This window comes from Notolabrus celidotus, chromosome 2 (assembly GCF_009762535.1).
Source record: "Notolabrus celidotus isolate fNotCel1 chromosome 2, fNotCel1.pri, whole genome shotgun sequence".
NCBI lineage: Eukaryota > Metazoa > Chordata > Actinopteri > Labriformes > Labridae > Notolabrus > Notolabrus celidotus.
This window is the reverse complement of record NC_048273.1, coordinates 33,358,799-33,381,238: the sequence shown is the minus strand read 5'-3', so window position 1 is coordinate 33,381,238 and position 22,440 is coordinate 33,358,799. Positions and strand designations below refer to the sequence as shown.

The window sequence follows — 22,440 nt, the reverse complement described above, 5'->3', positions numbered from 1 at the left end:
TAATCTTCAGGAAAAAATACCAATTTACTGTTATGACAGGAAATATCCTGGGATCTTCTTTAAAATAGATGGCACTTCATACTAACACTATAACAGTATATTCTATTCTGTATATCGTGTATGTTCTTACAGAATGACACATCACTGCATCGCAAAAGTGAAATTTACAAGCTGAAAACTTTAAAGATATAAAAAGTGTCAGGGACAGCAGATGTTGCAGTGATCATATGCTAACAGTATTTGGCTCAGGCCTGGAGGTTCCAATATCTCAGAATTGTGCAGTACAAGCCAGTGATATAAGTTTGAACCTCAAGGACAGCTTCAACACAAGTCTGGTGCCCAGGCTTTGTTGAGAACATCTGTTCTGGTCCAGAGCACTGGAAATGAAAGGATTTAGGGCTGCACAATATTGGCCAAAATTATAATCATTTTTATTTTGTTGAATACTGAAATCATAATTATTAACAGTAATGGTTTATTAATTTCAGAGAAACCTGTGACACATCCCAGAATAGTGCATAAACTCATGGGCTCCCTGACGGCTAAAGCCTTGTTTATACTTCTGCTTCGAATCAACACAGTTGCCTCTGCACTAGGTCTGCATCGTCCTTTTCCGCCGCAGAACCCTACCCAAGCAGCCCGATGTGCACCTCCTCCCAAATGTAACTCTGCATGATTGGTCCGCTGTACAGCATTGTATTTCCTGAATTCACAGCACTTCACTGAATCGCCACATGTAGGCCACACATTTCATCTCCTATGTCTTCTCTTTATTCTTCCCTGTATAAATCGCTGTGTGCTAAACGCAAACATTTATAAGCTCTAATTTGACATAACACGTCTGCAGCTGTTTGTAGCCTAGCTTCCATTCCAGTTCACCACCTGGTCTTTTAACAAAGGGGCCAAACTGATCTGCATCCCTTGTAGCTAACACATGTTACTCCCAAAAACTCCCAAAAAGCTGAACTATGCCTTTTAATATCAGTTGGACAATATAAATACATAACCTAATACATAACGTAACAAAACTTAAATAGGGTAATGCATTTCTTAATGTACTATTTTCAATCAATGACCTCATTACTCAAGATTTTTCTGAGGGAGGAGCACACATTTTAAGTGTCATGAATCGCCATCAATCCTGTTTCTTTCATCAGGAGAAGGCCTAAATCATGACTGAGAGTAAAATTAAATTGTGCAGCCTTAATATGACTTGACAGCTTCTTTCCACATTGTTCTACTAGAGATGCTCGGGTAAGGCATTTTATTCCCTCAACAATGGTAAAAGTAGAACAGCCAGTAGAACTACATGTCATCACTTGAGAGGGTACTGTTCTTTCTTAAATTCAATAATTAAAGCTGGGGTTGGTAGTCTCGGAAAACTAGCATGAATTTGAATGTAGCTTTTCCTCATGACTCCGTCTAACCCCTCCCCTCCTCCCTCGGAGCTCCTCCAAAATGACGCCCCCCCGCTCACATGCACGAGCGCCGCTGATTCTCGACCATATGATCGTGACTGATTCAAAACCGGTCCTCACCAAAACATTCTCATAGTGAAAGTTAAAAACACAAACAAACATGGCTGCTGTTAGTACTCACAGCTGTCATGCTAGCATTATCCAGTTGTACTGTTGACACGATATCAGGAGAAAAGTTATAACACATATAATACTGTAACAGCTCTACTGTTTGTTAAGCGTGTTCAGTGTAGATGTTCTTAATTCCTACAGTGTTGACGGTCAGTGAAGGCATCAGGAGAGGTGTAGAGTGTTCGAGTGGGAGAGAGGAGAGACAAGAGAAGTTCTTCATTCATTCAAACATTGATTGTTGTTTTGTTGGTTGGCGTGATCACGGCCGACAGTGACCGGTTATTAAAGATCAACGTGTTCACGAATTGGCTCGTCATCACTACAGCGTCCGGACGGACGCTACAGTACATATATATTTTCTGTAGGACTTACTGAACGTCATTTATTATTCTGCTTGTTGGTGAGAGCTTTTTAGACTCTGATCCGGACTACAGTCCTGAGCAAAGCACCTCATCAGGTCAGAGGGGACAGGCCCGAGGACGAGCGAGAGGGGCAGTAAATAGAGTCAGGGGAAGTAGAGGCAGGAGACGGGGACTCGGAGGAGTGCACGCCGGGGAAATGTACGCGCAGGAGGAGGGCAGAACTAAAATTTGGGGACCCAAAAAACGGTGATTGGTTGGTGTTTTCCCAGGTTTACTCCGGCTGTAGATAGCAGTTTTTTTTCACTCTTTTTTAGGAACACATTATGTATTGATTGCCATCAGGACATAAAGATCATTTTAACCAGTATAACAAAAAGTGTATCTAAATCTGATTACCAACCCCAGCTTTAAGGAGTAAGTATTTTAGCTTAAGCATAGAGTCATCATAAAACACTGAAAAGCATATACAGAGCATTGCATTTTGCAAATGCAGTAAATTAATAAGATATGAGAGTTTATGTCTACTGACTTTAAGTAACATCAAACAATCTTTATTTGTATAGCGCCAAATCACAACAATAGTTATCTCAAGATGCTTTTACAAACAGAGCAGGTCTAGACCACTCTGTTAAATTATTAACAGAGACCCAACACCAAGACAGGGTAAGACTTACCCATAGACTGTATAAAATATGGATGTAGTATCCGTGACGTCACCCGTCTGTTTCTGAAGAGCTGTTTTTTTTTGTTTTGTTTTTGTTCTTTATTTGATAGGACAGCTGAAGAGAGACAGGAAATGTGGGGAGTAGAGAGCGGGGGAAGACATGCAGGAGATGCTTGACCAGCCGGGAATCGAACCAGCGACCCCTGCAACGAGGACTGTAGCCTCTGTATGTGGGATGCTTAGACCGCGAGGCAACCAGTGCCCCTGAAGCGCTGTTTTGAGGCCAATCGTCGGCGGGAGCCATGTTGCTGCTGTCGAGTGATTGTGACATAAAGAGGCGGGCTTTGAGCCTCCTAGCCAACAGCTGCAGTGCCTCTCATTGGAAGACTCGTAATCTCAATATCTTCAAAATTGCTGCGTTAGAAAATAATTCACCCCCTGTACAATGTGTGCGCCATTCAAGGAATGAGCTATCCAGACTACACTCGTCTTTTGTACCAGGCTGTAAACATGTTTATTTCTGCTGTAAAGATCGGCTTTTTTGAATTGGATGTATGTGGTTTCTGGTACTTCCAGAGCCAGCCTCAGGCGGATCCTCGATGAACTGCAGTTTTTAGCACTTCTGCATTGGACTCATATTTTTAGACCGGAGGTTGCCGCTTGGTCTTACCCCACCTTAATCCACCATGAGCATTGCACCTCACAGTATTTAGCTAGTTACAGCGGCAAGGAAAAACTTCCTTTGAACAGGCAGAAACCTTGAGCAGAACCAGACTCATCATGACTGAAACTTATGTTACTTAAGATAAATAATCTCTTGGTTCTACAACAGTATGGTATTATATTTATACTTGCATCTTAGTACAGTCATTGGACCTTCTGCAAAAACATACAGTATATTCTTGGACAAAGAGCAGGGGGTGTTCATAACTGAGTGTATTTACATGAAACTGAAAAGCTATGTTGGTCACATTGCAAACCAATTTCCCTGTTGGATAATTAATTTAATCAAATATCAACATTAAATGGAAAAAAAAAAACTGCACTAAATAATTTGTATCACTTTGGAGCGGTGCAACAAGCTGCAACTGCTATAATGCATTATCTAAAAAGATGCAAATGTATTAAGACACATGTCTCTTCCTAAATTCTGCAGAGACAAAGCAACACTTGGTAACCTGAAGTGAAGAATTCATAATCTCTCAGCTCTGTCCTTCAACTCCTCAGGGAAATATCTGACTCTCCAGCTGCTAAAAGCTGCAATTCACTGGCAAATCCATTACTGTGTCTGTCCATTGTTATTTGCAGGCAGGTTATTCAAATTGGTTTGAAATGCCCATCCCTACTATCTACAGGGGTAAACTTAGCATGTAGCTATAATGGACTGAAAAATATAGACTGAAAACAACATATCCACCCACAGCCACTTATTTTAATTTACTGTATGATCGGTAACTTACAATTGGAAGAGAAGGATGCAGTTGAAGGCGTGGCTCATGTGCCAGGAGAGGAAGATGTGGCCAAGCAGATGAAGGTTGGGCTGCAGGCTGTCTTCTTGGTTGTGCACAGGTACTGCATCTGTCTGGAGTAAACCTGTATCTGACAAACACAGACATGCAAATGTACACAGCTGTCAGTTTACTGAACTCCAAGCTTCTACAAACTCCACAAACTAATGACACTAGCATCCAGATTGACAGCCTGTCCTCATGTATAACCTGTTTACAACTAGTACCAACATCCAGATCACAAGTGAACAAACTGAAGTATAGGTACGAATGCACCCTGGACCCATTGGGGATCACTCAGGCCTAGGGTTGCAAAGGGGTGGAACCATTATGGTGTTTATGGGGATTAATGAGAGTTAACTGGGAATTGTGGGTAATTTAATGGAAAGGGATCATATCCAAGCATAAATATTTGTTTTGTTATAAGCAGACATCCATCCAAAATAATACAATTAAAACAGATTTCTTTGTAAGTAGAACTTTATCAAGTGTTAAATATTGTATTGAACAATCAATTCTTTCATTGAAGAACAAAAACATGAATGTTGAGTTAAATATTACTCATCCCCCCGACCCACAGGCTCAAATATGTGGCTTCAATAACCTTGTGCTCTGGGCTCAAAAGTGTGGTCCAGGATTCTAGAAATCATCTGTGCATGTGATGGAGGAATGCATAGTCCTCCATGTAGGGGGCATGGTCTCAACAGCCCTGCAGTAAGCAGTGTGCTATGTGCATGTGATTGAGGAATAGCAGAGATATTCAACTGTACTTGCATGAAATCTGGTTGTTTTAGTCAGGATTATGCTCAAATATATTTTCCCCAACTGTATTTAAGTTCCCTTTTAAGAGCCAACCTTCAATTTAGTAAATTCCTGGTTAATTTCCATAAATGCCCTTTAATTCCCTTAGAAAGTTTCCAACTTTGAAAATTCCCAGAATTTTGCAACCCTTCTCAGGCCACATATGGAGGTGGTTGGCAACACATTTGTGCACAAAAATAAAGATGTCACTATTTATTCAGTAAAGGAGACTGGTTTTAATTTTGATCAAAAACACAAACCAAACTTGTTTCCCCCATTGTCCTGCAGTGAAAAAATAAAAAAGACTAATGGATTCCAAGGCAAAGCAGTGGTGAGTCGAGGAGACCACCATCGCTGTTTTTGTGAGGGAAAGTTCGTGCCAGCACAGCTGGGAAAAACGGTCACGTAAATCTGACATCATGACGTGCCTCTTCCACGGGCTCAAGCGGGCGGAAAAACAAACAGATGCCGTGTTGGTTCACGAGTTCAACTAGCTCTGAACCAGCGCAAGCACCAGCCTGGAAATACAACCCGGTTCACATTGGTCGAAAAGAGGTAACAGAGAGCCACTGTCAAAGAGATGTTGATTTTCTGAACTGTGAATCATGCAAAGCCACTTTGGCAAAATCCCAGATTAAAAATACTGAGCTGGAAATCAGCATAATAGGTCCTCTTTGATTTTCTTTAAACTGCTGACTTCTCTAAACTTGAACGATAATACAGCTGTTGCAGCAGGTTCTTTCTTCAGGGGACCCAGGGGGTCTACCAGCACTCATTTTGGTTTGAGCTCCCATACATGCTGCATAAACAGGTGGGGAGCTTTTAGAGCAGGACCGTTCAGCCAATCATAATTGTACTGCATGTTTATAGTGTAATAACTTTGATGTGAGTGGTCCTGGCAGAGTGTACATTATTAAATATCATAGTCAAAACAGGCATATTAAATTAATGGCCAACAAGCATGTTAAATTAATGGCAATGCAGAAGTCTGTTATATAAAAGTAGGGCATTCACACATAAACACACCCTGTCCAACCATCTGTGTTAGTGCTTCAGTTTAAATAAAAAAGGTGGCAGTACTCAACACCAGCAAGCGTTTGGCCAGCACATGCACATTTTATTGGTATGAGGCATCTAGTCTGATTTGATTAGATTACAAAGGAAAGTCTACACAAGTGGACACAGAGCAGGGGGCTGTTTCAATCTATAATACATCTGTCTGTGAAGGTTTATTCCAAAAGGCAACTGAACTTGGTTGAAATTGTGGAAGACAGGTTGTGTCTCATTTAAAAAGGCTTCCTTAGTTTGTTAACATTCAGACCTGCAGACACAGTCTGGATAAGGGGCAGAATGTCTTTAAGTACTCCAGATTAGGTTGCCTTTTGGGTTTTACTCTAAATGTGCAAATACAATTTATAAATAGAGCTGGAAGAAGAACTCCTAATATGTACAACTGTAAAAGTATTAAAGTTAACACATCTATACAACACTGTGATGACACCGCTGTGAGTAATACAACATGCAACTCAAATATGTTTTTTATTTTTTTATTTATGTCTAACTTTTTTTGTTTAAAAGCAGTGCAGTCAATAACAATCTATTACCTAGGAAACAAAAATTCCCAGATACTTGCAGTGTACTCAAAATAATATTTCATCACTTTGACATTGACTTGTGTATTATGTTGAAAATTTGAAGATTCATCTGACTCATATATAAATATTGCAAGAATATGGTTACTATTAATATTATGGGCACAATTTTAGCTCAAGACGGGCTTAATAAAACTATATGAACAGTGATGCCTTTATTTAGCATCATACTGAATTGCACTGGAAAACTGACTTTTTACTCACTCATCATAGACTGCATTGAACAAGGACATTGCTGTTTTCAAAACTGCCTACTATACGAGATGAACGAGAGCAAATTCTGCAGTATGCCAAAACTCCTCGGATGTCTACTGAATTTCCCAGTATGCATCAGACCAGTCTGCCTCGTGTACTGTTTCCCACAATGCAAAGCACTCTTTCTGCTTTTTCTTCTTTCTTCTTTTTTGACGGGGGCACTCAGTTTTTGGGTGCCTCTGAAAATTATTAAATTCCATATCAACCACTTCTTGCCCTTTCATAATAAGTCAGTCCCTCCAGCATTTCGCAGGTTTTATTTGTCATTGCTGCGGCCCAAAAAGTCTGATTTTGAGACAATTTTTTAAAAATTGCGTTGAAAGCTTGCAATTTTTTTAAGCTTTTTTCCCCAATAACATCTCAGGGGCAAGTAAATATGCTAAACTATTGGCAGTTGTTTTTAGTGTTGTTGGTGGCCTTACTAAAAAATGCTTGAGATTTCAACTATTTTAACAAAATATACTTTATTTGCACACAGGTATCTAAATCTTCCAGACTTTGTGAAATACTGCACTGCATATAGTTAAACAATTAAAAAAAATATTATTTCACTTAAAACTGAGTAGTAAACAAGAACATTGTCATCATCCCTTGTCTTGCCTGCTGTCCCCACTTTTCACCCATTCTCCATGAGTGTTTTGCTGTTGAAAAGTGCCGATCAACTGAGGACTTACGTTGATGTTCCACCACGATATTGCACGCCATGCAAAACTGTTTACCACCGCTATCATGTAAAACAGGGGTGTCCAAAGTGCGGCCCGGGGGCCAATTGCGGCCCAAGGTCCATTTATTTCTGGCCCCAAGCTTCCATATTAAAATGTCTTATTTATAGCACAGAAATTAATCCCATTCTGAATCATCTGTACATTTGTAGTTTCTTTCAAGAGCACAAACAAAACTAAAGTCAATCCAGAAACATCTCAAAAAGCTTCATATAGACTACCTGTCTAAAGCCAAAGCACTGGGAATTCTGCAAGATGGCAATAAAGAAGAAACACAAGAACTCTTAAAGCTGACAGGTTTTCAAATTAATGTTTTTATCATGATGTGAAAATGTTCTTGATGAACACTAAAAGTTCAGAAGACACAAAAGAGATCACAAGACAAGATCAAAATTATGACATTGTGTAGAAAAGGCAAAATTTGGTGCATAAAACTAAACTTAAAACAGAACTCAGGAAAATAATGATTTTGTTCTTGAAATGTTGTCTGCTGGTCAGAAAAGTCTTTAAAACAACATGAAAAAGAAGTGTGATGAAATCCAGATCATGATCCTGCCATAGGAAAATAATGATACAATATTTTTCTCACACTGCCTGACCATTTTCCTCCAGAAGATAAAGTTTGCTAATGTATACATGGCTTGTGGAGAACTGAGGACTACCTAGTTACTGATGTATTGAGAAAAAAATTTAAATAATTGTTATCAAATAGAGATTTCATATATAACTTTTATGATTACGAAGTCTCGGTAGGAGCCGCTGGCCCTGAGGCAGTCTGACAACATCAAAAGTGGCCCTCTTTGAAAAAAGTTTGGACACCCCTGATGTAAAAGATCCGGAAACTGACTTGCACGAACTTTGGCAGAAATATTAGTTGGTAAATGTACTTTTTCACGTCGGACATGTCTTCATCTTGTCAACCGCAAACAAGGAAGTGAAATTGATGACGAAACCGATGACGTACAGGGGCTGAGGTTAAGGTGATTGGTCAAATTTGCGGGAGAGCTTAGGTGATTGTATAAAATTGCAATGCCGCACAGAAATCGCGCTGATTGGTTGAATTTGCGTTGATACTTGGGATCGCGATATCACAAATTCCTGGAGGGACTGATAAGTGAATGCCAAAGAAGCAGTTTTGCTATCAGCTTGGCTGTTGTTTACTTCCACTTTCCGAAACTGGAAATCAAGGGACACCTGACCCAGCATACTGCAAAACAGATCTAACAGAACAGACATACTACATACTACCTTCAAATGTAGTATGTAGTATGCTGTACGTACTGCATACTACATTTCTAGGTAGTATGTAGCAGGCGGTTTCGAAAACAGTTTTTGTCTCTGTGATGTCACTGATTGTGAGTATAAATACCAGTCACATTGAGTGCTGGTACTGAGGTGCAAGCTAAGAAAAGACAACATCGAACCTGTCCTTCCACCCACCGTTATGGGGAATGTAAGATCTGTCTACGATAAGGTGGACGAGCTAACCCAGCACCAGAGGGAACACTGGCAGAGTAGCATCATGCTAACAGAGCTAACACCGGACACGAACGCCACATTGGAAGGATTCAACCTGCTGTGGATGGACAGGATACAGGAGAGCAAGACTGAACACACTGGTGAAGAAGGCCAGCTCAGTCCTGGACCCTTTGGAGGTGGTGGCTGACAGGAGGATTATGACCAATCTGACATCTTTGATGAACATTTCTTTTTTTAGATATATATTCTGATAAATTAGATATATATTGACAGAGTGGTCTAGACCTCCTATGTTTTTAAAAGTGTCTTGAGATAACGTTTCTTGTGATTTGGCGCTATACAAATAAATATTGATTAATTGATTGTTTATGAGGCAAAATAATGGTGGTCCGATATCGAAAACACTGACTTAGTTCATCTCGATCTACCTTGAAATAGACATAGAGATGGAGTTGAGGTGGGCCTTTAGCCAGCTGGCAAACAGCTACAACCAACCAGCTGTCCGTTAACACAGCTGTGCCCCTAGTAATGAGAACTTTTGGATAACTCACAGCATCTACACTAGAGATCAAAATTAGAGAACAATTTATAAACGATTGATTTCTTCTGCAATAATGTAATCTTCCCTGCCCAACAGTTGAAGGATTTTTTGTTGTGGCTATACTATGCTACTAGAACATTTTTTTTACAAAATAACTAAGGCATTTAAAAAAAAAACTGAATTTAGCAGAAAACACAATGATCAAAATTAGAGAACAACAATGACTGTAGCATGGAACAATATGACAACTACATTTTCTGAAGGTTACAACAGTCAACAATTAGTAGGATGTGTACAGGCCTTGCTTTGAATGACTTCATAACATCTACGGCCACAGGACATCACTAGTCTCTCATACAGCTCTGGTGTGATTTTGATCCACTCTTCTTCCAGTCTCTTCCAGTCTCTTCCACAATTTGGTGGCTGTAGTGGGTTTCTTGGCCATAACTTTGTTGCCAAGGACTTTCCAGAGGTTCTCTATTGGGTTTAGATCAGGACTCTGAAAACATTATTTCAATGTTTTCAGTTTCAAGGAACTGCTTTACCAGTTTTGCTGTGTGACAGGGAGCATTGTCCTGCATGAACACTACCAGCTGATTGGGTGATGAATGCAGGGAAGGAACCATATGTTGTTGCAGAAGGTTCTGGTAAACATTTGCATTCACTCTGTCATGTAGCTGTATAAGAGGCCCAACTCCTGCTGCAGAAAACATGCCCCAAACCATGACACTTCCCCCTCCACCTTTCACTGACTTCTTTACACACTTTGCGTTCAGTCTTTCCCCAGTTTGTCGACGAACATAATGTTTCCCATCGGACCCAAATAAATTCAACTTGCTTTCATCACTAAAGTGAACTTTGGACCAGTTCTCCTCTGTCCACACAACATGCTCCTCAGCAAAGGTTAGTCTAGCCTTTTGATTCTTTCTGCTAATGAGAGGTTTGGTCACTGTAGAGTTGGCTTTCAGTCCAAATGCTCTTAAACGTCGAGACACTGTATGACGAGACAGATCCTTACCCTGTTCAGCACTGAACAGGCGAGCAATTCCAGCTGCAGTGTTGAAACGATTGCCCATTGAGATCCTCTGCATTATGCTGTCCTCTCTTGCATTTGTCTTTCGTGGACAACCAGCCTTCTTGGGGGACTTGAATGAGTTTGTGACGTTGTAAAGATGCAATATTCTTGAAATCACAGATTTGGAATGACCAACTTGTCTTGCTATGGCTGAGAGGGTCATTCCTTTGGCCTTCATCTGGACAACCTGCTGTCGGAGGGTTTCAGTCACTTTAGAACGGCTCACCATCTTGCAGAGTCAGTGAAACTGGAAGTTAGGCTGCCAGTTAAATAAGGGTTGTCATATAATCAAGGAAATTAGCACCAAGTGTCAGATTAACACCAATAACTGGGAGATATCTGAAAGTGTTCTCTAATTTTGATCAGTGTTCTTTTTCTAATATCTCACTTAAGTTTTTTATACTGTGCTTCAGAATATATTTAACTCTTGAAATATGTTTAAAATATTGCTTTTTTACTCCTGCTTAGATCATTTCAAATATGACTATGCAGTGACCTTGATATTTAGGAAATTGTAGATTGTTCTCTAATTTTGATCTCCAGTGTATATAATCTTATATTTTGCAGCCAGCCTCTGGAGGACACTCAAGGAACTGCAATTTTTTGCACTTCCAGATTGTTACAAAAATGAACAATGTACATGGCCACAGAGTGAATGAATTAATCTTTAAATAGTGCTCCGTCATCGTGATGTTTACATGATCATAAATCAGGTGTGAAATCTTGAAGCTTTCAGCATTTCCTGCTAAACTGCCTCGAAGGCCACACATGAGCTTACTGGACTTGTACAAAAATTGTTTCAAGCTCTCGCCAATTACCCTGTCAGAAGAAAAAAGATCAAAGTGAAGCTGAGAAAATAAGTAGCAGCTTTTCTCAGATTTAGCCGGAAGAGTTAAGTTGTGTTCGGGGAATATGAGTAGTAGTCCACTTTCTTTCCAGTGCTTTTTTCATTCTTTTTTTGTGGGAATAAATCTTGACAACATAGTATGCTCAAAAGACTCTGTAGATGGCTGTAACATCCAGGTCGAGTGTCTTGTCTGTTATTACACATATTCCTTACATTTTCAGAGTAAATAAGAAAATGCAGTATTTACCTCCCATTTATGATTGACCATCTCAACACATGAAGTACTTAGAGGGGTCTTTCATACATTTAGAGTGACAAATCTATAGTCCTCATTTCATCTTAACTGCATTATAGCTGAGATTTGTGACCAGCTGACGCCATCTCTTCATCAATGAGGTGACGCTTTGAGTGTCACTGATAGTCAGAATATGTAATGTGAGTGTCTTTCTACACATGAACCCAGGGAGAACCCAAAAATAGGCCAGTATGCATGAGCTCATGTATGTCTACCAAATCCCAAAATGTAATGAAAGAGCTTGTCACTTTATTAGGAAATAACAGGATCAGCCTTGAATAAGCCTCATCACTAATCCACCAATAATCATGCTTGAAAAGCTTTCTGCATAATGACTGATATCCCAAAGGGTCTGGAAGTGTAAATACATGTGAACACCGTTTAGCCACATGATGCTGCTACTGAAAATCATACAAATAGACAGGTGTGCAGGGAAGATTAAGCCTTGACAACTGAATATCAAAATGTTACTTGTTTATATTTATTTGGCCTACATTCTATATTAAATCCTATGTGGAACATCGACCCGGCAGCAGCAGTGGAGACTATTGTGTCTATTTGAGTGTCAGTGTGTGACCTGTCATGCTATTGTCTTGATAAATAAGCTGTTATTATTAAAAAGTTTACTTAGACAATTTAATTCCATTCCTAAATATCAAAAAGGCAGAATAACATATCTTGCTCGCCGCTGTTGTCTTCATCAGATATTTCTTAGACCATCCCAGTGAGTTAATCTATGTTATCTACAAACTGAGATCTTGCAGTGCAGATTACTGATATTAAGAAATGTACTAGTTATTTTAATTTTAGATAAATGTAATTACTGGAAATATAACATTTTTTCAAAGAGCCTAGCAAAAAGGTTTCTTACCAGCTTCTGCATTTTCACTGTCATCATCATCCTCTTCCTCTGTGTGTACTGGATCCTCCATACCAACCTGATCCATCACGATACACTCTGCCACGCCTGTCTAAGATCAACAAAGACAGATCAATCAAGTTGTAAAATCATAATGGTGTTTTTTTTCTTCTCAAGTTTTACCATAACAAACTAGCATAATGAGCAAATAAAGGAAAAAACAAAAGTACCATGGCATGTTTGATACATGTTGTGTTTCTGTAAAAAGGCGTTTTATTGAGCACATCTTGGCCTATTATTAAGTGTCAAATTAAATAATCGTGGAACTTAAATATAGTTGGGGAAAATATATTCTAACATAATCCTGACTAAAACAACCAGATTTCATGCAAGTACAGTTGAATATCTATGCAGAGCCATCCTCAACAAGGATGGACAGTGACACTGAAGAGGAAGAGTCAGAGTTGGATGTTGAGGAAGTGGACATGGAGGATGTTGATGAGACCCAGGAAGAGCCCATTGCCTTAGGTGGTTTAGCAAAAATGCAGAGGCTAGGCTTGAGAAGCTTGAGGGAAGATGCTTTTTTATTTGCATGTTGAATGTGACTTTGTTGGAGGGAGAGCAGCTCTTTTCTTGGATGGAACTTTGTTGGGATTGCATTTTTGTTAATTTTTCAATGGGTTGGGTCAGAGGGATGAGTAATATCTAACTCAACATTCATGTTTCTGTTCTTCAATGAAAGAATTGATTGTTCAATAAAATATTTAACACTTGATAAAGTTCTACTTACAAATAATGGATGTCTGCTTATAACAAAACAAATATTTATGCTTGGATACGATACCTTTCCATTAAATTACCCTCAATTCCCAGTTAATTCCCATAAATTCCCATAAATTCCCACAATTCCCAGTAATTCCCACAATTCCCAATGGAAGGTTTCCAATTTGGAATATTTCCAAAATTCCCCAGCTTAACTTCCCATTGAAATTTACCAGAAACTTTCTGGAAATTTCCCTGAAAATTTCCACCCCTTTGCAACCCTAGTCATGGCTCCTTCTTACAAGTCCAAAAAATTTCCCATGAATACGTTCTATCATGAAGGCTGAGCTTAGCACACTTGTTGCAAACATTAGTCCTTCATTATAGTGCCATCTGCTTCAATCAAAATAAATTGAGCATAGAGGACAAACTAAAGAGGGGTATTTAATTTTATGGTGTGATTTAAAGAATTTTACCTCCCTGCATCATCCTTTTCTTCTTGCATTCAGTGTAACCTTCCACTAATGAGCTAAAACTCTTCACTGGATTTTATCAACGGAGCTTCAAGATGCATGCAGGTATGTGTATTGCTTGGCTGCATACCTTTAGAGATTCCAGCTGCACAACCTGACATTTCTGAAGAAGTTCCACAAACAGGTAGATGAGTAAAGCCTGAAAAACAAAGGATGGGAAATTAATTTCATGACAGATTTTTTTTTATTATTCAGGGCAAAGTAACTTCAACATTTGTAAATATTCACTGGCAGATAAAATACAAATGTTAAAAATCTCCAACTTCGAAATCTACCCTCTACTTATAAAAAGTTACCAGACTCCTACCCAGGTCTTAATTCCACTCTTATTCCAGGATCTTCTATTTCCCCTAACCAACCCGTGATTTGCAGAAGATATGAATCTATCAAGGTCAATGTTTTCCTTACCTGGACGAAGAAGCCAACGAGAAAGGAGACGAGAAAAGGCACCAGTCCAGCATGGGCTATCGTTACTGGAAGACCTACAGATTGAAACAATGTGGACCTGGTTTTGAGTTTGATTTCAAACACAGACACTTACAAGACAATGTTTTACATTTTGTATGCACATCTACCTGCCTGTCTATCACTGTCACGGCTCGTAATTGTCCCTCACAGACACTCCTTTCCATTCTGGCTTCAACTTACCATAAAACTTAATGGATAGTGCTGATTTCAATATGAGATTTAAATGATTGAACAAGTATTAACTTGGAAGGGCTCCACCTTTATGGAACTACATGAAGACCCTGCTGAAAACAAAGCAGTTAAATCTAATGTCCCATGTAATTCCCACCTCTACAAAAATCTCCCTTGTGTTAACTACACTTCATAAACCACAGTGAAATTTGTTCTGCCAATGAGAGTCAAAAGACGGACAGAGGCTTGATTATATTTCAAAATGAACTGATATTATAAAGAGGAGATGCAGTAGAAAGAACAAATTAAGAAGACCAAAGTTCCAATGATCTTTTACGTTGAATAAAAAAGACCCAGTCCCTACTAAATAATCAAAGGTCTGTTAAATTGACTTTAATAACTGCAAAAGTAAAGGGTTTTGTAGAGTGCTTTAACATTTATTTATCTTATTTATTGATTTATCTATGTATTTCTTGTATTTATCTGATCTTTTTAACTTTACTGTACTTTTAACATTCCTTTCTACAATCACTTATTTTGTTCATTTAACTGTATTGATTTCATTTTATTTATAATCATGCCTTTTATAATTCTACCATTGCAAAGAAAATGTTTGTTTGTAAGAAAGGTGCTATATGAATAAAGTTGAGTTGAGTTGAGTTGAGTTGAGTTGAGTTGAGTTGAGTTGAGTAGGCAAGTCATTTTTTTTTACTTTCCAGTGATATTATTTCAGTTTTTTATGTGTTAGTCTTTCAAAATCTGTATTTCATTCCTTTCATTTGAACATTTCCATTTTTGTATATAGTATGTCCAAGGCTCTTTATATCTTTTTGAGCCCTGTTGAAGAATCATCAGGCTAAAAAGGGATCTTTTAAGAACTGATTTTATGTTAATTGTTGAGCAAATTGTCATGGGTTGCTTTTATGTTGTGTTTTCTTTTTCTGGTTTTCTGGTTTTACTTTGTGTTTCATTGCTCCATGTTCTGTGTTTTATCTGTTGCTGTTCTTGTGTGTTTTGTGTCTTGTCGTGTTGCTACCTATGTTTTCCTGTGGTCTTGAGTTTGTTTTCAGTGTTTTATTCTATATAATATTCTTGTGTTAAATTTAGTGTTACTACCTGTGTCTTCCCGCCTTAATAATTGTCTTCACCTGGGCCTTGTTGTCCTCACCTGTTGTCCTTACTCGTTACCCAGTGTGTCTATTTAGTCTCTGTGGGTGCATCTCAAATCTCTAAACTGCAGTCTCCTCGCTCCTTGCTCCTCGGCTGAACCGGAAGTAGTTACTGACGCGCCATTTTAACTTGTGTCCCAAAGCTCTTAACGCTGCTGGAGGAGAGAGGAGCGAGGAGCAAGGAGACTGATCGGAGGAGGGATAATCGAGGAAACACGAGAGCAGACTTTGCAGAAGTCTTTTCTCTGATAGACACACCCCCGTATCGAATATCACTCACTGATTGGACGTTGCAGCGGCTCGGACTTAACTGAAACTTAACATCAGCTGAGTTTAATAACAGAGAAAAGACGGACCTTAAAACAGTCACTAAGGGTGCCCTGAAACAGACCTTTTAAACAGTCACTAAGGGTGCCCTGAAACAGACCTTTTAAACAGTCTGTATGTGATGAGCTGAGATTAAAAAGTGTTTGATGTGAGTTTTAAAGACAAAATACTGAAAGCAAAATCATAAATTCAATATAACAGAGGATGGATTATGTTATATCTGATTGTTTTTGTCAGATGCACTGTCTAATGAAATAGAGTAATAGAGTCTAACATCATTGATAGAATATATATTAATGATCAATTATTTCTCCTGTTAGTTTCCCTGTTTGTTCTCGTTTTCTTCATGAAGAGAAGTCTGGCAGTAAAGTTTGTCTGTTAGTAAAATCACTTGTTATATTTCCTGTCAGGTTAATAAAGTTTAATATAAGGCTAATCATTAATGAGCACGGGGTTTGAAAAGAGTTGCATGGTTTCTATTTTCCCTTGAAGTAATAAATAATTTAATAATGAGGCATTTTACCGATGAATCGATCCGTGATGCTTCAGGACAGAATAAACAGAGAGCTGATTCTCTTCATGTGCAGGTGTTTGTTAAACATGTAAACACAGAGACAGAGCTCTGTTACTGTTTATATTTATCAGAGTTATTACAGTGAACATGTGTGCAGACACAAACAGCTGTTAAAGCCGCCATCACAAACCGAGGAGGTGTGAGGACGTCTCATTTCTCTAAATACAAATTTCCACTCTCCTCTGGTTTCATTTCCTCACATCTCTGGTGGGCGGGACTAAGACGCGAGGAAACGATGCAAGGATGGACGTTTAGAGCTTTGAGATGCACCCTGTGTTTCCTCCCTTCTGTGCCTGTTCATTGTACTTCATTGTACACAATTGCTTGGGGCGTGTGTTTGTCTGTGGACTTCAGTGTGTTTTCTCTCGTTCTAGTGTTCCCTGTGTTTTTTGAGTTTTTGTTGTTTGAAGAAGTTTTTTTTTTACCTCAATCTAAGTTTATCAAATCCTTTTTTATTTGAATCCACACCTGGGTCCTCCCCCTCCTTTCTTTGCTCGTGACACAAATGACAGCAAACACCCTTAATCTTAAATATCATGTCATACAAAACCAACTAGTAACAATCAGTCCTGTCAGTTCAAAGCTAAATGTCTATCAGTCATGTTTTCCATATATTTTTGTTATGTTAGTCTTTGTGATAAGTGATAAGTTATTGCTTAGCTTGCCCATTCTTTTTAAGAGAGGATCAATACACAACTACTGCCAACAGTGACATGGACACGAAGGTTGACAACATTTCTCCACCTTTAGATACAAAGCCAACAAACTGGTGGGAATTGCTAGTACACTATATTTGCAGACCAGCAACATCAGAGCGGTCTGGGCTTTTCTGCCGCAGTACTGATTATGACCTGTAATGGCAAATTTGGGGTTTTGTGTTTTACAATGCAATGCAATGTCTAGACCCCCTAAACCTCCCCCTAATACACAACCCTGTCTTGGTGCAGATACCTGCAGCACACAAAGGGTGTGAAGCATACCTAAGTTCCTCAGGTATACATGTTTAGGTTTTTCCCATATTCCGGGTCTTTCTTCATTCTAACCGCTCGGGTGTTGACTGACCTTTTCTTTGCAAAGAAAATAAAATCTTGTCTGCTGGCAGAAGCCTCTATTTCATTATTCACCAATAACAGGAAAAACTTCCACAGCAGACCCTGTTGAGCTCCCAGCTGACACCTGACCAGTACATCTGCTCATTTTTCTCAGTAAGAATGAGTAGGCCGAAAACTAGACACTGTGAGTCTGAAGTACTTTTCTCTTCAGTTCTCTTGTTGCAGTAAAAACACAATTAGTAGTCTGAGCCTTCACTTTATAAGACTGTATGTCCACAGAGAATATCTTTTATGAGCCTGATCGTTGATAATCAGCGTGTTAAACATGTACTTGTATTCAATACCATCAGTTATTTGCATTTTGTTGCTGTGGAAGATATAATTTAGGGTAAAAACAACATATCTGACATTGTATTTGACATAAGAAAAATCAATGTTTTTGTTATTGATTAATTGATAATTGATCATTACCATTTCCAAGGATCAATCAAATAGAATACTTAAAATTGACATCCCTAATCCTAATATAAGTTTAAGCTCTGCAACTCAAGTATCCTAATCCACTGTAGTTTTTACAAGTGTAATGATCATGTCACGTTTGTGCTGACTGAATCTAAATTGAAAAAACAGAAGTACTCACCTAGGATTCCAGTTCCAAGTATTGTTGCAATAGTCAAGAAATCTAGGAATTAAACACAGAGCTGTGTCAGATCAATCAAAAAGTAAAGCCAACCTTTGACAGTTATAGAGAAAGTGAAGTGTTTTATGTGTTCATGCTCAGAAATGACAAAGGTTTATTAAGGTGGACCAAAGTCAAATTGTACTTTGTTAAATTGAGTGCAATCTCACCAGCTTATTTAATCTACCCTGAGAAATCAATGCCACGTGATTGTACCACGCAATTCTAGAAATGTCTTCATGTCAGTACAGTGATTTATAAGCCGCAAGTGACAAATTTACAAAATATATCAACCTGCACTTCAATTTCCAGGTAAAGGACTCCTTAAAAAATAGGATTCATCCGTATTGAGCTGTGGAGGAAACCCATATTACCATTACAGGCAGCAAAAACTCAGGTAACTTTAATAGCAGCTGTGATATCTCTGCTGAGCTTTCACTGTACCGGTCCCACTCTACTGCTCCAGCTGCTTTTTCAATTTCCTCACAGGCAGAAGATGAAAAACATTTCTCAAAACTGCACACATCATATCTAAGATCATTCATTCTAACACAACCAACATGTCCAACCTCTCTGTTATCATCCTGAGGCTCAGATCCAACATTACAGCAAAAGACCTTGACCACCCAACCTTTATATCCTACTCTGAAGCTTCTCCCCTTCTGCTGCAGATATCAACCCACTCTGAAATATCAAAAGGCATACCATAAGAGGTTACCATCTGTTACACAGCCTTCATACTCTATCAACACCAAAACTCAAACATAAATAAATAAATTGAGGCAAACTTTATAATGTCCTTTTGGGTTGTGGTTTGTAATTTAGCCCAGTTTCAAGTATTCAATAATTGGTATGTTCTCTAACAAATATGTGTATGAATGCATATTTCTGAAAGCCTGCCTGTAACAGTGAAGAATGATGCTTTCATCAGACTGATCAGTTTAATGATCAAAGGTGCAAAAAAATTGCTGATGTTCCAAGGCGACTGCCTTCTTAGCCATTGAAACAGAGATCAGAGTCTGCAGGTGAACGTCAAATTGGTTTGTTTTTTCTTCTTCTTTTTTTCTTACTTTATCGCATGAAAACAATTTCAACTTTCCAGACCACTGTTCTTGCAAGTGCATTGCAACTTTTTTTCCTATATTTTAACGTACATTCAATTAAAGCTGGGGTTGGTAGTCAGATTTAGATACACTTTTTGTCATACTGGTTAAAATGATCTTAATGTCCAGATGGCAATCATTACATGATGTGTTCCTAAAAAAGAGTGAAAAAAAACTGCTATCTACAGCCGGAGTAAACCTGGGAAAACACTAACCAATCACCGTGTTTTGGCTCCCCAAATTTTAAACCAATCAAATCCCGTCCTGCCGTTCTGCCCTCCTCCTGCGCGTACATTTCCCCGGCGTGCACTCCTCTGAGTCCCCGTCTCTTGCCTCTACTTCCCCTGACTCTATTGACTGCCCCTCTCGCTCGTCCTCGGGCCTGTCCCCTCTGACCTGATGAGGTGCTTTGCTCAGGACTGTAGTCCGGATCAGAGTCTAAAAAGCTCTCACCAACAAGCAGAATAATTAATGACGTTCAGTAAGTCCTACAGAAAATATATATTTATTGTAGCGTCCGTCCGGACGCTGTAGGGATGACGAGCCGATTCGTGAACACGTTGAGCTTTAATAACCGGTCACTGTCGGCCGTGATCACGCCAACCAACAAAGCAACAATCAATGTTTGAATGAATGAAGAACTTCTCCTCTCCTCTCTCCCGCTCGCACACTCCACACCTCTCCTGATGCCTTCACTGACCGTCAACACTGTAGGAATTAAGAACATCTACACTGAACACGTTTAACAAACAGTAGAGCTGTTACAGTTTCATATGTATTCAACTTTTCTCCTGATATAGTGTCACCGGTACAACTGGATAATGCTAGCATGATAGTTGTGAGTACTAACAGCAGCCATGTTTGTTTGTGTGTTTAACTTTCACTATGATAATGTTTTGGTGAGGACCGGTTTTGAATCAGTCACGATCATATGGTCGAGAATCAGTGGCACTCGTGCATGTGAGCGGGGGGGGGGGTTGTTTTGGACGAGCTCCGAGGGAGGAGGGGAGGGGTTAGATGGAGTCATGAGGAAAAGCTACATTCAAATTCATGCTGGTTTTCCGAGACTACCAACCCTAGCTTTAAAAATAACATTACAAAGTAACCCAAACTCAAAACAACAAAAACAGAATTAAACAATACAAAAGAAAGAGCCTCCTGCACTCAAACCCTTTACAGGTGACGTCAGTTAAGTCAAGAAGTGCTCAGGGCTTAGGGTTCAAGGAGGACATAGAGATCTGGCCATGGATCATTAAACACACAAGGGAGACAAAAGATAACTAATACAGAATAAACATGTGGAGGAACTGAGGCATGAAACACAAGGAGAAACAAAACATGACAAATGACACTGTCTGTGTTTTGTACTGTTAATGTGTGAAACCAGGAAAACAAATGCAGTGTTGTTTTTGGTGTTGTCATGGAGTTTGTTAATAAAATGTGGAATCCACAGAGCTTAGTTTATATTAAAAGCATGTTATTTAAAGGTCAGTGTTGCATTTGCATCACGTCTGCTACAGAAATAAAATCCTGTTTTGGACTTTTGCATTGATCCAGAGGTTTTGCTGTTTACACCTCATATCTCCACAAAGTCCATTCATACACTCGGTGAGGCGGCTGTGAAACCATTTATTGGGGTGACTATAAACATCATGAAGCGGTCTCTCTGTCACTATATTGATGGTTGACGAGCCCGGTCACTTTTCTGTCGCATTCATATCCATCACTTGCTCTCCACAGACCTCCTATCATCACTAGAAATAAGCTGCCGTTTGAAATCAGCCTGATCGTTTTTCACGATTCTCTTATCAATCCTCCTCTGTGCTCTCCCACCAGCCCTCTGAAGATGACTCAGGGACATGTGGCGTCAGCAATTAGACATTTCCTCATAAACATTCAAATACTGTTTGTGTCCTCACTGCTGCATGTTGTTTAATGACTCCATAAGTTGTGTTTCAGACACAGAGAGAAGATAAAGACAAAGCCACATAGACAGAGGGGCTAGCTTTAAATGAGAGAAACTCATAATCTCGCTTGATGAACTGCAGTTAATAACAGTTCCGCATGGGCTTCATATTTTCAGACAGAAGGTCGCTGCTTGGTTCAAATATTAAGAAAAAAATGCATGAATTAAGTTTTGTTTTTTTTAAATAGATGAAGGGATAGAAGTTGAGGGTCTTAAAAATTGAAAGTCACCTTTAGAGCAAAAATGACAAACATTTCATATTCCCCCTGCTAACTGTGAGGATTTGTTAATATATTTTTTTTCATTTGGGCTGTGAGGAATTATGTATGTGATTTTCCATTTACAACATTATAGGAAAATCAATAAAATACATAACTGATTAATCAACAATGCAGAGTACTGTTAGATAAAGCCCTTGCACAAAGCATGGATAGAGAAGAAGCATGCTTTTTGGCCTGGCCAGCCTCACATTTTAATTATCTTACATTCACCATCTTTACTATCTGGCTTCACGAGGGTGCTAATTGGAAAAAGGGGCATTCAATCAATAACTACAATTGAGCAGAGAAATTGCAGAACTCCGTGAAGGCCCATTATTTAGTCTAATGTTGTCTAATTATTTATTGTGTCGTTCCAAAAAGATGAATAACAAAATTCATAGTTTGTTTGAGAGATGTGATCAACCTGCCCATGCTACATCAATCTTAAACAGAACAGTAACTTGCTTTGCAGAGGTGACAACACTCTGGATGACTCTGTTCCATGTATCTGAGTAAACCACAACAGAAACCATGTTGACCTGAATATAAGGCGGGTTCAGTGCACTTATTTATCAATACATGAGTGTGGGTGATGGGATATGAGAGCCCTGTGATGAGGATGATTATTCATTATGCTTCTGCTTTGTTCTATTAAATGTAGCTCCACTTGAGCTAGCAAACTATTGTTTATTTTTTTAACAAGTGCCCTTGGTGTCATGCTCACTTA

The 22,440-nt window shown here is 39.0% G+C and overlaps 1 protein-coding gene across 1 annotated transcript in view; it reads right to left on the bottom strand.

The window, feature by feature from the left end:
- Positions 1 to 22,440, bottom strand: part of si:ch211-51h4.2 — a 99,682-nt gene that overhangs the window by 72,489 nt on the left and 4,753 nt on the right. Inside the window, exons 2-6 of the mRNA XM_034702909.1 lie at positions 18,346 to 18,387; positions 14,353 to 14,426; positions 14,015 to 14,083; positions 12,662 to 12,761; positions 4,076 to 4,214 (exon numbers count right to left, since the gene is read on the bottom strand). Of these exons, the coding sequence (XP_034558800.1) occupies positions 4,076 to 4,214; positions 12,662 to 12,761; positions 14,015 to 14,083; positions 14,353 to 14,426; positions 18,346 to 18,387 (424 nt within the window). The remainder of the gene's footprint in view (positions 1 to 4,075; positions 4,215 to 12,661; positions 12,762 to 14,014; positions 14,084 to 14,352; positions 14,427 to 18,345; positions 18,388 to 22,440) is intronic.